The sequence below is a fragment of the Macaca mulatta genome, chromosome 11 (genome assembly GCF_049350105.2).
Source record: "Macaca mulatta isolate MMU2019108-1 chromosome 11, T2T-MMU8v2.0, whole genome shotgun sequence".
Lineage (NCBI taxonomy): Eukaryota > Metazoa > Chordata > Mammalia > Primates > Cercopithecidae > Macaca > Macaca mulatta.
The window spans coordinates 2,397,818-2,413,319 of record NC_133416.1 but is presented as its reverse complement, the minus strand read 5'-3'; the positions used below and the strand labels follow the sequence as shown (position 1 = coordinate 2,413,319).

The following is a 15,502-nucleotide window of genomic DNA, read 5'->3' as shown; positions in this document are numbered from 1 at the left end:
CATCCTTTAAGTCCTGGCTTGAAGACTGTGCAGCCTTCCGTCGCCACCTCTGTGCCCCTCAGCTGCCTGAGGCTCTGGTATTGGCCCTTCTGGCCCCGCAATGTTACATCCTAATTACATCACTGCTCTCCCTAGAAAGATCCCCTAGTCGTGCGTGGCTGGGGTGGCATTCAGCTGGCAAGGTTGAACGTATTTGCTGTGCTTCTACGAGGCACCCTGTCCTGTGATAGGGGCTGAGGACACAGCGAAGAACAGACCTGGTTCCAGCCTAACAAAGCTTACAGTCTTGTGGAGAAGACAGACAAGAAATGTAACACCAGGGCACTGTGGCTCACGCCTGTAATCCCAGCACTTTGGGAGGCTGAGGTGGGCAGATCACAGGGTCAGGAGATCGAGACCATCCTGGCTAACATGGTAAAACCCCGTCTCTACTAAAAATACAAAAAAATTAGCTGGGCGTGGTGGTGGGTACCTATAGTCCCAGCTACTTGGGAGGCTGAGGCAGGAGAATGGCGGGAACCTGGGAGGCGGAGCTTGCCGTGAGCCGAGATCGCGCCACTGAACTCCAGCCTGGGCGACAGAGCGAGACTCCGTCTCAAAAATAAAAAAAAAGAAATGTAACACCAGATACTAATGTAACCCAAATCAGGAGGCCCTGACCTGGTCTAGGGGTCAGAGAACGCCTCCCAGACAGTGCCAGCGTTTACCTTTGCATTTCTAGCACTGTGCCTTGCACTCTGGAAGGCTCTGAGTCAGTTTTCTTAGGTGAAGTGTCACTCAAATGCTAAAGACCCTCAAATATTCAGCCCAGACCTCTGGACCCACAGACCCAACTATTAGACATCTCTACGAGTGTATCCCACAGACATAGGAGCCCAAAATTAAACATATTTCCTCCTAAATCACTCTACTTGCCCAGATTTACAGCCTCCATAAAAGGCATTGCCTGGATGACCACACAATCAGCCTGGAAGTTATGAATAACTCTTCTCTCTCTTATTACACCCTGTGCCCAAAGGATTGTCCCAGCTCTGTCGATTCTGCCTTCTGGATTCTGACTGCATTATCTCCTCTCCATCCCTCCCTCCGCCAACACTGCCCTAAGTCAGTCCTCATCATTTCTCATTTTGACCCAGGTCCCAAGAGTGATTTTTCTAATGTACAAATCTGATTCTATCACTTCCTGGTCACAATCTCCAGTTGCCAATAGGTTAAAATCTAAATTCTGCTGCATGCTGTCCGGGACCCTCGATAACCTGGCCCTGTTTTCCTCTCCATTGCCACCCCCCGCTCCATATGTCCTATATGTGCGTATGTCCATATGACCTATATGTGCGTCAGCACTGAGCCCCTGCAGTCACCGTTCCTCCAATGATAGATCACAGCCTCTCTGGGAATGGGGCGGGCCCCCGGCCCTGGTGGTCTAGTAGTATATGGACTCAGACCTAAGGACTAGGGTGCCTGGTGCATCTTAGTTGGTAACAAAAAAAACCAAATCAAAATGCTCTTGTGTTGAAAGGGGCACATTATTGGCACTAACACACAGCCTGCATCCGGTTGCACATGTACAGTAGGAAACTCTTGGGAGCCAAGAAATGTTCTGTACTGTGACTGTGGTGCTGATTTCATGGGGGTATGCATCTGTCAAGACTCACCATACTGTGCACTTATTTATTTATTTATTTATTTATTTATTTATTTATTTTTGAGATGGAGTTTTGCTCTTGTTGTCCAGGCTGGAGTGCAATGGCGCCATCTCAGCTCACCGCAACCTCCGCCTCCCTGGTTCAAGCGATTCTCCTACCTCAGCCTCCAGAGTAGCTGGGATTACAGGCGCCCGCCACCAGGCCCAGCTAATTTTTGTATTTTTAGTAGAGACAGGGTCTGGCCATGTTGACCAGGCTGGTCTTGAACTCCTGACCTCGGGTGATCCACCCGCCTCGGCCTCCCAAAGTGCTGGGATTATAGGCGTGAGCCACCGTGCCTGGCCATATTGTGCACTTAAAATGGGTGCAGTTTGTTGTACGTAAATTATGCCTCATACAGGCATTTAGAAAGTTCCCTTGATCAACGCTAGCTTGCAGGAATTGTCACACTCTCACCTAAAATGCTCTATCCTCGCCCATCTGCATGTAAATCCTACTTGTTTCTTCACTGTCCCCCAAAGCCTTTCCTGACTCCCCCACAGAGACGCGACTGCCACGCGACTGCCACGCGACTGCCACGCGACTGCCACGCGACTGCCACTTCTCTTGTTGCTCATCGTTTCAGTCATCCCTCCCCATCCTTGGTGGTGAAGCCTCCTAATTCCCTCGGTGGGAATTTGTAGTTAAGGGACTTAACACTTCATAGAAATAACAGGCTTGGCGGGGTGGGGTCTCCAGGAACTAGAGCACAGCACTGTCTTCATTCTGGTACTCCCTGCACCTAGGGAAGTGCTGGGTATATAGTAGGTGTTCAGTCAATATTTGAGGAACAAGGAGATGGGAAGATCTGGAGTTGATACACTCAGTACATTAGGCTCAGCTGATTCTTACTTGAGGAAGACAGATGGAGCTATTAGTAGTGACTTCAAATGGGATAGGGACAATCTTGCAGTAACCTTGCTGGTGAGAAATTGATGACAACCCCAGCCTCTGTTAAAAAAGTTACTCTTTGATAACTGCTGTGTCTCTGTCCCAAGGTAATCATTTTAAAGTCAAATAAACAACATGTATGATTAGGATATTTCTAGTCTCTTTTTCAAAAGCACTATCTCTGTTTATGAAACTGATGAGCTGTGTTGCTTAAGCTTTGCTAACTAAGCAAACAGTGTTTTACACCAGCTGGGCACGGTGGCTTGCGCCTGTAATCCCAGCACTTTGGGAGGCCAAGGTGGGCGGATCACCTGAGGTCAGGAGTTCAAGACCAGCCTGACCAACATGGAGAAACCCCATCTCTACTAAAAATACAAAATTAGGCGGGCGTGGTGGCGCATGCCTGTAATCCCAGATACTCTGGAGGCTAAGGCAGGAGAATCGCTTGAACCTGGGAGGCGGAGGTTGCTGTGAGCCAAGATCGCACCACTGCACTCCAGCCTGGGCAACGAGAACAAAATCTCTATCTCAAACAAACAAACAAACAAAACCACCAGAAAAAAAAAAGTATTTTACACCTATTGCCATGCAATAGCATGCTTTTGATACATGAGTATATGTATAAATTATAAGATAGACACAAGATTCTAAAATAGTGGCTGAAGGACCATGCAATCAGGCAGTCATAACAATGACCGATTATTAGTGATAAACACATGCCACACAGAGAAAGGACTATGGACAATAATGGCCTATTTAACCTGCCACTGTCCTGCAGGAACTGCTCACCTGGAGGAGCAGCAGACAAGGGTAGATGGAGCTGCGTTATATGGCGACACTGGGCAACTTGGTCCACACCATCATTGCTCCTCCCATCATTACCACACCACCTGGGAGGACCACCAAAGGGGAGAAGATCAAGAGAGACCGAGGAGAATTACTACCGCTTGGTCTCGATGATCACGTCATCAAAGACTCATTCATTGACTATTCAGCGTATGCTCTGACTAAAATGGGTAAAAGTGATCGAGACACTTGCGTTCCGTTCTGCTTTGCTCACTTAGTCCTTAACTTGACTGCCCTTCCCCTGCTGCAAAACCAGACAAAATGCTAGACATTCTACTCACCATCAGACCCAGGAAAGCCTACAGGGAATCATCACACGGTGTGAAATCAGCTCCAGCTCAGCAGGCAGGTATTGCAGGCAGAGCACACAGCCGTGCCCACCCACGTTTCCCACCTTCACCCTTCAGGCACAAGACCCCACCTTCTGACCACCAGCTCCTGCATGATTTTGCGGAGCCCCCTTGCCCACCCTGGTAGGGAGGAGATACCAGGGACGAGTGCTCCCTGTGACAGCCCTCAACCAGGGACAGGCAGGAGCTGTTGTATAGGGACACACGTTCTACCTTCGCTGACTTCCCCAGCAGGTTTGGCTCCAATGGCCACAGCCATAACTGGAGTGATAACCCGCTCTTGACTGGCTGTCTTTCCTTCCTTGTCTCACTTGCCCACTCTCTCATCAGTAGGTCCTTCACGTCACAAGTAATCTACTGGCCCTCGAGTCACTGTTTCAGGGTGGGCTTCCGCAGGAACACGAACTAGGACAACAGGTCTTCTCTGGACAGGACCCCATACTAGACAAAGCTGGGCGGGGCTTAGACCAGAGGGGAAACAATTCAACTTCTAACATGCAACAACAGCCAAACTGGTTCTCTTAGAAAGAGTCTGAACCTCAAAAAAGCATCCTTCTTGTCTGGAAAGCTTCCTCGCAAAGGAGCTCAGTGGGTCTGAGGGAAGCACTGCAGCTCACGAGGGGCATGCTGGCTCTGCAGCGGTGTGCCCTGCGTAGTGTGCCCTGCCCTCCCTTGGCTCTGTGTGAGCCTCCTTTCCTTTGCACAGGGGACTGTGGGTGAGTGGCACAGCCTTCAACAAAAGTGGCTCTGCTCTTTGGCAGTGATCTCTTCTGCGGAACAGCATAAAATGAGCCTTAAAAAAACTTCTAGAACGAGCTATGCTCAACAGCTATAAAGAACCAAGCAGTTTCTTATTTAGCACATGAGAGCGTGGGGTTGAAGAGGGAAGAAGGAAGAGGAGAAACTTGGAGAAAAGAGAGGGAATGGGAGGGAGAGGGAGAGAGAGAGAGAGTTAGAAAACATCAGAAATTAAGTGGATAAAAGTAAATGACCACTTCACAACCAACCACTACCTTTCCTCAACCTGGAAAGGAGAATGAAAAGGAGAAAAAAGAGGCGCAAAACAAGCATTGATTATACAAATTCGCATGTACAGAGATAAAGATGCACCAGCGTTTCCTTTTTGTTCTGTAAAAACATCGATGTGGTCTTTTTTTTTTTTTTTTTTTTTTTGAGACGGAGTCTCGCTCTGTCGCCCAGGCTGGAGTGCAGTGGCCGGATCTCAGCTCACTGCAAGCTCTGCCTCCCGGGTTTTTACGCCATTCTCCTGCCTCAGCCTCCCGAGTAGCCGGGACTACAGGCGCCGCCACCACGCCCGGCTAGTTTTTTGTATTTTTTAGTAGAGACGGGGTTTCACCGTGTTCGCCAGGATGGTCTCGATCTCCTGACCTAGTGATCCGCCCGTCTCGGCCTCCCAAAGTGCTGGGATTACAGGCTTGAGCCACCGCGCCCGGCCCAATGTGTTCTTTATAGCTTAATCCTATGAAAATACTTGTGAGATTATAATTATGCTTTATATTATTAAAGAGAATTATTCCGGGTTATTCTCCATGTCTCAGGACTTTGCTTTGGCTGGTCAGCCTAAAGGGACCTCACAGAAGCACGGTTTGTATCTGAAGTGGGTTTCTTGTAGACAGCGTAGAGCTAGGTCTTATTTTTTGACCCATTATGACAATCTTTTTTTTTTTTTTTTTTGAGACGGAGTCTCACTGTCGCCCAGGCTGGAGGGCAGTGGTGTGATCTTGGCTTACTGCAACCTCCACCTCCTGGGTTCAAGCGATTCTATTGCCTCAGCCTCACGAGTAGCTGAGATTACAGGCACGCACCGCCACGCCGGGCTAATTTTTGCATTTGTAGTAGAGAGGGGGCTTCACAGGTAGTATGAGTTTCTTATCATAACAACACAATCCTAATTCCTCCCCCCATCCCTTGTAATATTGTTGTCACTCATTTCCCTTACACATAAGTATATATGTGAGAATACATAATTGAATACATTGTTGCTATTATTTTGAACAGTTATCTGTTAGAGTAAGAATAAGAAAAATAAGTTATTATTTTGCTTTCACTTATTCCTTCTCTGCTCTCATTTTTTTTTTTTTTTTTTTTTGAGACGGAGTCTCGCTCTGTCGCCCAGGTTGGAGTGCAGTGGCCGGATCTCAGCTCACTACAAGCTCCGCCTCCCGGGTTCACACCATTCTCCTGCCTCAGCCTCCTGAGCAGCTGGGACTACAGGCGCCGCCACCGCACCCGGCTAGTTTTTTTTGTATTTTTAGTAGAGACGGGGTTTCACTGTGTTCGCCAGGATGGTCTCGATCTCCTGACCTCGTGACCCGCCCGTCTCGGCCTCCCAAAGTGCTGGGATTACAGGCTTGAGCCACCGTGCCCGGCCTCTGCTCTCTTTCTTTATGTAGATCTAAGTTTCTGACCTATAGCATTTTCTTTCTCTCTAAAGAATTTCTTGTAACATTTCTTGCAAGGCAGGTCTACTGGCAACAAATTCCCTGAAGTTTTGTTTGTCTGAAAAAGTCTTTACTCTCCTTTACTTTCAAAGGATAATTGTGCAGGGCACCGAGTTCTAGGTTGGTGGGTTTTCTCTCTCAACCCTGACGTCTCGCTCCACTCTCTCCTTGCTTGCCTGGTTTCTGAGATAAGTCAGATGCATTTTTTCTCTTTGCTCCTCTACAGGTAATGTGCTTTGTTTGCTCTGTCCCCTTCCAGGATTTTTTCTTTATCTTCGATTTTCTGCAGTGAAAATGATATGCCCAGGTGTAGTTTTTCTGGCATTTGTCCTGATTCTCTGAGATTCCTGGATCTGTGGTTTAGTGTCTGACATTAATTTGGAGAAATCTGTCATTGCCATTTCAAGTATTTCTTCTTTCTTCTCCTTCTGGTATTCCCATTACACGTTACACCTTTTGTAGCTGTCCCACAGTTCTTGGATATTCTGTTCTGTGTGTGTGCACACGTGTGTGTGTGTTTGTGCGTGTGTGTGTGGGGGGGGTTTCTCTTCGCTTTTCAGATGTGGAGGTTTCTATTGAGATAAGCTTATGCTCAGAGATCCTTTCCTCAGCTGTGTCCAGTCCACAAATCCATCAAAGCCCATCAGCGGCATTCTTCATTTACGTCACTGTGCTTTGCTCTCTGCCACTTCCTTTTTTTCTTAGAATTCCCACCTCCCTGCTTTCATCGCCCACCTGTTCCTGCATGCTGCCTACTTTATCCATTATAGCCCCTCACATGAATCAGAGTTGGTTTCGATTTCCCGCCTGATAATTCCAGCATCCCTGTTGTCTCTGAGTCTGGTTGTGAAGCTTGCTCTGTCTCTTCAACGTGTGTTATTTGCCTCTTATTTCATTTCATTATTATTATTATTATTGTCATCATTATTTTTGAGACGGAGTCCCGCTCTGTCGCCAGGCTGCAGTGCAGTGGTGCGATCTCGGCTCACCGCAACCTCCACCTCCCGGGTTCACGCCATTCTCCTGCCTCAGCCTCCAGAGTAGCTGGGATTACCGGCGCCCGCCACCACACCCGGCTCATTTTTGTTGTTGTTGCTTTTGTATTTTTAGTAGAGATGGGGTTTCACCATGTTAGCCAGGCTAGTCTCGAACTCCTGACCTCAGGTGATCTGCCCGTCTCAGCCTCCCAAAGTGCTGGGATTACAGGCTTGAGCCACCGTGCCAGGCCCTATTTGCCTTTCAGTATGTCTTGTATCTTTTTCTTGATAGCGGCTCTGACTGGGTGAAGGCAAGTGCTGTAAAGAGGCCGTGAGTGTGTGGTGGGAAGGTCTATTCTATAGTCCTACAATCGGGCCTCGGAGTTTCAGTGAGCCTGTGCCCCTCAGCTGGACACTCACAAATGCGTCTCAGTCCTCCCTCCCACGCCCACCTTAAGTGAGCCGGCAGATGGCTAGAGTGGGCTGGCGTGGGGGTTTCCCTTCCCCAGGTCAGTTAGGCGCTGATAAAGCCACAGCGGGGTTAGGGGAGGCGACCTTGTTAGGAAGAGCAGAGTGCTGCGGCCTCTTTCAAAATGGTCCTTTTTCTTCTTCCCACTGCAGGAGGCACGAGGGGATTTTTCTCCATTATTCACTGTGAGAACTCGGGGAAGCTCCAGAAGGTGAGGGAGAGGGGACAACGACGTGGTTCCTGTGGATCTTTAACTTGCCCGCTCTGAGCCTCCGGCACTTTGGCGATGACAGCTCAGGTTTCCCCGCCTCGGCACTGCTCCTGCAGAGGCTGCTGCCCAGGGCTTCCACTCCGGTACCTTGCGAAGCTGCATTCTCCTGCCGGTTTCTCCAGTTTTGGGGACTGTGGTTTACTCTGAGACCTTATGGATCCAAGGAGACTTGCTTTTTCAGTTTGTTCAGCTTTTTACTTGTTAGGATGGAATAGCAATTTGCAAGCTTCTTCGACAGGAAACTAGAAGTTCCACACTTAAATTTTATACATACAAATATATACATGTGTACATATATATATGTGTAGGGGTATTGTATATATACACACAAAATGATGACATGTATAATGATGATATGTATTACTGAGAACGTAAAATATAATTACATAGTGATAGCTGGACACACAAGGAATTCACAACTCCCCAAAGAAAATACATCTGGATGACCTGGCTAGCAATTTCCCTGTGAGATGGACGAATGTCTCCGTATTTCATTCCCTGTTCCTGCCCTGAAACAATTTCAATCACTTGACAAATCATTATCATTCATTAATAATGTTTACTGAGTGCCCATATGTGAAAGAAATCCACTATACATTCCACAGATGCATTTCTTCTCCCCACGGGGTTTCCATTTTAATGGGAACAATGTAGAATATATCTGTCTTCCCTTTATAGATTCTGTTTGCGTTTTTTGTTGTTTCTTGTTCTCTCTCCCTCTCTCTCTCTCTCTGTCTCTCTCTCTCTCTGGTCCAGAGGAATAATTTCCTGGTTTTGTAAACTAAGCTGGATCATTTCACTTCCATGAATCAGGGAATACTTTATGAAGGAATAAGGATTTACAGAGGACTGGGGATAAGAGATGGAGGGAAGCGGAACAGAAGGCAAACGAAACTGGCTGAGCCTCTTCAGAACACAGGACAACCCCTGATGGTGAGTCAGTCTGGATGGGGGAATGGGACACCTTACATGGGGATCAAGAAAGAATCACTGGGGTCAGAAAGAGCACATGTCAAGAAGAGGTCCGACTGATGACAAGCAAATATTGCCCCAGTATTACAATTACAATTCCTGTGGCCCCTCAAAATTACCCTGTCAGTTTGATGGGATAAAATTCTCAGACCTCATTTCATACCACAGACACTGAATCCCTATTCCACAGCTTCGGAAGTTTGAGGAAGTAGACGGTATGTGTGTCTTCCAAAGCGTCTACCAGAAATCAAGGTGTTGGAGGACTTGTCTTTTTTTTTTTTTTTTTTCCGAGACGGAGTCTTGCTCTGTCGCCCGGGCTGGAGTGCAGTGGCTGGATCTCTGCTCACTGCAAGCTCCGCCTCTCAGGTTTACGCCATTCTCCTGCCTCAGCCTCCCGTGTAGCTGGGACTACAGGTGCCCACCACCTCGCCCGGCTAGTTTTTTGTATTTTTTTTTTTTTTTGTCTAAAAAAGGACCAAAATGCATTTATTTAATATACATCACAAGGGCTCAACCGAGGCTTAATTTAAAAGACAAAAACAAAACAAAAATAATACCACAGCTCAAGATACAGAGTCCTATACAGAAATCACAAAAAGGACAGACCATCTAAGGAAAAATTAAGAAGACAACACAAGGACAGGCTGGGCAGCCTGGGTCAGGGCTCCTGGCTGGTGACCTGCTTTGAGTAGGTTTCTTGCAGGTACTTCTTAAAAGCTGTGGGGTTTTTCCAGAGCTCGGCAGCATGCGTGTTCAAGGGACTATCAATGTTGGGTTCTCCTAGAAGGCTCTGGAGGGAGAGCAGAATGGTCCTGACGTCATATAGGGCAGACCACTTGTCCTTCAGGATGTCCAGGCATATGTTACCCTGGGTGTCCACGTTGGGGTGGTAGCAGGGTGTGAGGAATTTCACCGTGGGCGCATTGTAAGGGTAGCCACTGGGGAACTCTAGTGAGAACTTATACCTCAGGTCTTCATATACGGTTCCAGCTGCTCCATGGATGGTCCCTACCCATTTGAAAAGGTTGTCTGATTCAGGGAAGGCAGAAATCCCTTTATCGCCAGACATCATGAGGGTCATCAGCTCCTGCTGTAGCCTTTTGCCCACGGGACCCCGGGCGGCGCCCCCACTCGGCTCGGCTCCTTTATGGGCGGCGGTGACGCTAGTGGCTACCGGGTCGCGGTTTTGGGAAGCCATCTGGGCGGCGTTGGCAGAGAGACAGGAACTCAGAGAACACGACTGCAACTGCCTAGTTTTTTGTATTTTTTAGTAGAGACAGGGTTTCACTGTGTTAGCCAGGATGGTCTCGATCTCCTGACCTCGTGATCCACCCGCCTCAGCCTCCCAAAGTGCTGGGATTACAGGCCTGAGCCACCGCGCCCGGCCAGAACTTTGTCTTTCTTAATTGTTCTGGTAACTGCTGTGTACAACCAGGCTAAACACTCACTGATAAGAATTCTTTCCCTGCTGCCCCAGTACAACTTCTGGATTGTACACTAGTACAAGAGTCCTAACTCAGGAACTTGCCTACACGCAGAAACTGGCTGACCTGGGCTCTGGGTGTAGCAACCCTTCCTAAAAACATGAGTATCATCCAGCAGTCTGAACAATTTGATGGGTAGACCTTATATTGAATCACAAAGGTTTAGGAGTAGGACTTAGCTAGTCCAGTGGTTTTTAAAAAAAATTTTTAAAGAAGTAGAACATAAATAAATAACATTTATGTAGTTGAAAATTGGGGAGGAAAAGGGATCTCCACCGGCCCCTAAGTAAGAACTGTCTCAAAGTTCTGTCTCAAAAACCATTTATGTAGCCCAATTCCTCAATTTTTATTATTTTTTGTCTGTCTTCATTTGTATTATTTATTTATTTTTGAGATGGAATTTCACTCTTGTCACCCAGGCTGGAGTGCAGTGGCATGATCCCTGCTCACTGCAACCTCCACCTTCTGGGTTCAGGTGATTCTCGTGCCTCAGCCTCCTGAGTAGCTGGGATTATAGGTGCATGCCACCCCATCCAGTTAATTTTTGTATTTTTAGTAGAGACAGGGTTTCGCCCTGTTGGCCAAGCTGGTCTTGAACTCCTGACCTCAGGTGATCCACCCACCTTGGCCTCCCAAAGTGTTGGGATTACAGGCATGAGCCACCGTCCCTGGTCTATTTTTATTTTTTTAAACAAGGTGTTGCCCTGTCACCCAGGCTGGAATGCAGGGGCAGTATGAGAACTCACTGCAGCCCTGAACTTCTAGACTCAAGCAATCTTCCCACCTTGGTCTCCCAGTAGTGCTGGGGTTACGGGCATGAGCCACTGCACCCTGCGCAATCCCTCCATTCCTATAGGTGAGGAAATGGGTACACAAATAAATCAGGTAAATTACCCAGGGTTACGGGACTAGGGGTAAATCTGGTTCCTGATGCTTAATCCTGTGCTCTTTCCACTACAACACCCTGTCTCTGAGAATCAATTCTGAACCCATGAACTACACGTGGCAATCTTAAGCCACAAAAATTACTGACACAGTGTTTTCATTAAGGACCCCCCCTGCCCTGTCCATTTCCTGAGAATGAGAGGTTTCTAGTTCTCTGTACCACATTGACTCCAATTGGTAATTTTGAATTCCTTCTTGGCAGAAGTCATATAGATCAGATTCCATTAAACATATTGCTACAGTGAAAATTTATTTTTTAAAAAAATTCAAACCCAGCTTATGGTCTACAGACTTCAGTAAGATTTAATCAGCCCCAGTTTAGTATTATACTGCAAAAGAATGTGGACGGTGTTTGGGATTTTACTATAAATAGGTTTTGCATATATTGCGTATATTGGCCTCATGTTGGTACCTTCGATAATTCTGACAGCAGTTGGTTTCCAAGTCCCTCACCATAAAAGTGGCTGCATATTATGAAATCCAACACTAGGATATCACTATCCCAGGATCCCAAGGAGTTTATCCCTATATCTCATTTAGTATCTTCCAAGGAATCTGCTGTGATACGCAATCTGCTACCCTGGCAGAGAGAGGAGGACGGTATCATTAGCCACCCTAAGCCTGGAGTTCTGAGGCTCCCCCAAGGTTCCCTAGGCTCCCCCAAGGCCTCAGTGTGGCCTTTCTAGGAGGTGGCTCTGTGATTCCAGCTTCATCACCAAGGAATCTTGGGTTATTTATGAGATCAGAGCCCTTATTAATGTAATTCTGTTCAAGACAATTTTTTTTTTTTTTTTTTGAGACGGAGTCTCGCTCTGTCGCCCAGGCTGGAGTGCAGTGGCCGGATCTCAGCTCACTGCAAGCTCCGCCTCCCGGGTTCACGCCATTCTCCTGCCTCAGCCTCCCGAGTAGCTGGGACTACAGGCGCCCGCCACCTCGCCTGGCTAGTTTTTTGTATTTTTTAGTAGAGACGGGGTTTCACTGTGTTACCCAGGATGGTCTCGATCTCCTGACCTCGTGATCCGCCCGTCTCAGCCTCCCAAAGTGCTGGGATTACAGGCTTGAGCCACCGCGCCCGGCCTAGTTTTTTGTATTTTTTAGTAGAGACGGGGTTTCACCGTGTTAGCCAGGATGGTCTTGATCTCCTGACCTTGTGATCCGCCCGCCTCGGCCTCCCAAAGTGCTGGGATTACAGGCTTGAGCCACCGCGCCCGGCCTCTGTTCAAGACAATTTAAACGAATGAAACAGGCATGATGGTGCACGCCTGCAGTCCCAGCTACTTGGGATGCTGCGGAGGGAGGATCGCTGGAGCCCGGGAGTTTAAGGCTGCAGTGGGCCGCGATGGTGCCCCTGCACTCCAGCCTGGCAACACGGCAAGACCCCGCCTCTAAAATTTTTTTAAAATTTAAACAAAGAAGGGAAGATAAGTGAGAATTTGAAAGAAATGAGAGACATATTTGAAAGCTGCAGGGGGAGGGTGGAAGCAGCCACGGAGGACACGGGGCGTCAGCTCGTGGGACTGGAAGTTCCATGCGAGCACCTAGAGCGAGGTCTCTCATACTCATTCCCACACCACTGAGATTGGCGTTTCAGGAAGGACCGATTGAGGAAGTAACAGCAGTGAAAAGGAGGCCACAAAGAACGAGGAAAGTCTACATGGAGTATAAACTCAAGGCCAGCATCCAAGTAAAACATCAAATTGGAAAGAAAAAGACAGAAACATTTCAGATGGCGAAGCTGAAACTCGGTCTCTGGGATGTGGCGACTTCGGTCTCCGTCTCATGACTGACGGTGGAGTCACAGCCCTGTCATTTTTAGAGGCTGGGTCCCTGGCACGCAACACCTCTGGTATAAAAGAACCCAGTCACTGCGCAAGTGGTCTGGGCAGGGGACTAGGTGTGTGGGGCCAACTCACATCCCTGACTCCTGTTTCTCAGCCATTAGCTCATATCTGAAACCTGGTATTAGAACAGTTCATGCTGGGACACTCTTTGAACTCTGTTTGCCCTAGTCCTGGCACGGCTGCCCTATAAAGGGAGGAGAATTTTAACAGCATTTAAAAAAAAAAAAAAAAAAAAGGGAAAGAGGATGAAATACTTGTAAAGCTTTTGATAGTATTGAGTCACACACATATAAGCATGCAAGTGGTAAGAGTACTGAATGTTCCAGAACATACACAATACAAGTTGCAGTAGAACTACCTTTTATATTACCTCACGGAGCAGCAAGGCTACGTTGGAGCTGAGAACAAAACTGAGGCTTCTAAACATTTGGGGCTTTTGAATACCTCTCCTCATACATTGTTTTGAAGTGACCCCCAGCTTTTTGAAGAGCACGGAGGGTGGAGCATGGGGATCCTGCAGCACTGCAGAAAGAGCAGTGGGCTTTAGAGCTCAGTTATACTGACTGTTTTATGCATGACACAGAGCAGACGACTAGCCTCTGGTCCTGTTTCCTCTTCTTTATTTATTTATTTATTTATTTGAGACGGAGTCTCACTCTGTCACTTAGGCTGGAGTGCAGTGGTGTAATCTCAGCTCGCTGCAACCTGCACCTACCAGGTTCAAGCAATTCTCCTGCCTCAGCCTCCAGAGTAGCTGGAATTACAGGTGCATGCTACCGCGCCCGGCTAATTTTTCTATTTTTAGTAGAGACGGGCTTTCACCATGTTGGCCAGGCTAGTCTTGAACTCCTGCACTTCAGGTGATCCATCCACTTCGGCCTCCCAAAGTGCTGGGATTACAGGTGTGACCGTGCCTGGCCCTGTTTCCTCGTCTTTAAAATGAGAATATGAAAGCCTACTTCACAGGGCTGTAGTTGGAATAAACGAAATGAGATGATGTCCGTCAAGCTTCTACTGTAGGGCCTGGCATACAGCAGACGCTTTGTTCATTTGATCAATATTAACTAAGCACCTTACTACATGCCAGGCACTGTGCAAGGTGCTGGAAATGAAAGTTAGTATGAACAGACCTGGCATCTGTCTTCTGGGAGTGGGCAGTGTAGCCACTATTATGTCACTAATAGTGGCACTTACTGCGAATGGCCTGGCTTGACTGAGGTGCACAGGTGGTATTTACATAGGTCACAAAGATGAGCAAAATACAGGCGCTGCTTCTGAGCTGCTTACATTTGACTGAAAAGCTAGGACATAACCACATAACTGGATGGCTCTGCCACTAACTAAATGATCTTGGGAACATTATTTAACAATTTTGGACCTCAGTTTCCCCATAAGTAAAACGAGGAGGTTGGACTGGATTAATGGTTCCCAAACTTGGCTGAGTATCACAATTGCCTGGGGAAGCTTTTAAAAGTACATATTCCAGGGACCCACCCCAGACCTGCTCATCAGAATCTATAAGTGGAGGGCTCAGTGATCTGTAGTAATTTTTTAAATGTTCCCAAGTGATCCAACACAGATATTTTGGTCTTAGTCCATATGTAAGATCCCTTTTAACAAAAGAGTTCTGGGATAAATTACTATCATCCAAAGCCGAAGCAAAGAGTGCCACAGAAAAGGCACCAGTACAATGTTCCGCGAGTTTGGAAAAGGCAAACATCTCGGGGGAGGCAGCCGCACCGAAGCGGAACTTGAGCTGGGCCTTGGATGAGGGCTGGAACGGGAACTTGAGGGGACAGAGAAAGGGAAGAGTATGGAGAACTGAAGCCAGACATTTGGTGGAGGACAGACTGCTTGAATGGGAATTATGGGATCTAAGGTTGGCAAGGTAAATCAAGACAAACTCCCTTAGTTATTCCATCCATCCATCCATTCGTCTGTCCGTCTGCCCATCCATTCATTCATGTAAATGATCGTCCATCCAGGGATTCAGGAATGCCTGGCAGTGTGAAATATGTACTATTCTAGGCCCTGAGGGTGGAAAGATAAAGACATAGTCCCAGCTGACCTAGCAGGGCTACAGACACCCAGGCAGTGACAGAAGCTAATGGTGCTAAAAGAAGTACAGGGCAGGCCGGGCACGGTGGCTCACGCCTTTAATCCCAGCACTTTGGGAGGCCGAGGTGGGTGGATCACGAGGTCAGGAGTTCAAGCCCAGCCTGGCCAACATGGTGAAACCCTGTTTCTACTAAAAATACAAAAATCCGCTGTGTGTGGTGGTGCCCGCCTATAATCCCAGCTACTCTGGA

The 15,502-nt window shown here is 47.6% G+C and overlaps 3 protein-coding genes across 5 annotated transcripts in view; 1 reads left to right on the top strand and 2 right to left on the bottom strand.

Annotated features, from left to right (window-relative positions):
• The window catches only part of FBXL14 (F-box and leucine rich repeat protein 14), a 31,613-nt gene extending 22,987 nt beyond the window's left edge, over positions 1-8,626 (top strand). For 2 of the 3 annotated variants that reach the window (XM_015150749.3, XM_015150748.3), the window contains exon 2: positions 7,833-8,626. In XM_015150749.3, coding sequence (XP_015006235.1) covers positions 7,833-7,895 — 63 coding nt within the window. In that variant the 3' untranslated portion in view covers positions 7,896-8,626. 3 annotated transcript variants of the gene reach the window in all.
• WNT5B (Wnt family member 5B) overlaps positions 1-15,502 on the bottom strand; it is a 128,302-nt gene that overhangs the window by 83,541 nt on the left and 29,259 nt on the right. The window lies entirely within an intron of this gene.
• On the bottom strand, positions 7,162-13,612 carry LOC707320 (ubiquitin-conjugating enzyme E2 C). The gene has a single exon (XM_077953268.1). The coding sequence runs from the start codon at positions 10,119-10,121 to the stop codon at positions 9,582-9,584; it is 540 nt and encodes a 179-aa protein (XP_077809394.1). The 5' UTR covers positions 10,122-13,612; the 3' UTR covers positions 7,162-9,581.

What these genes read in the sequence shown, in the direction of transcription:
- LOC707320 (XM_077953268.1), bottom strand. Translation starts at nt 10,121, where the DNA reads ATGGCTTCCCAAAACCGCGACCCGGTAGCCACTAGCGTCACCGCCGCC.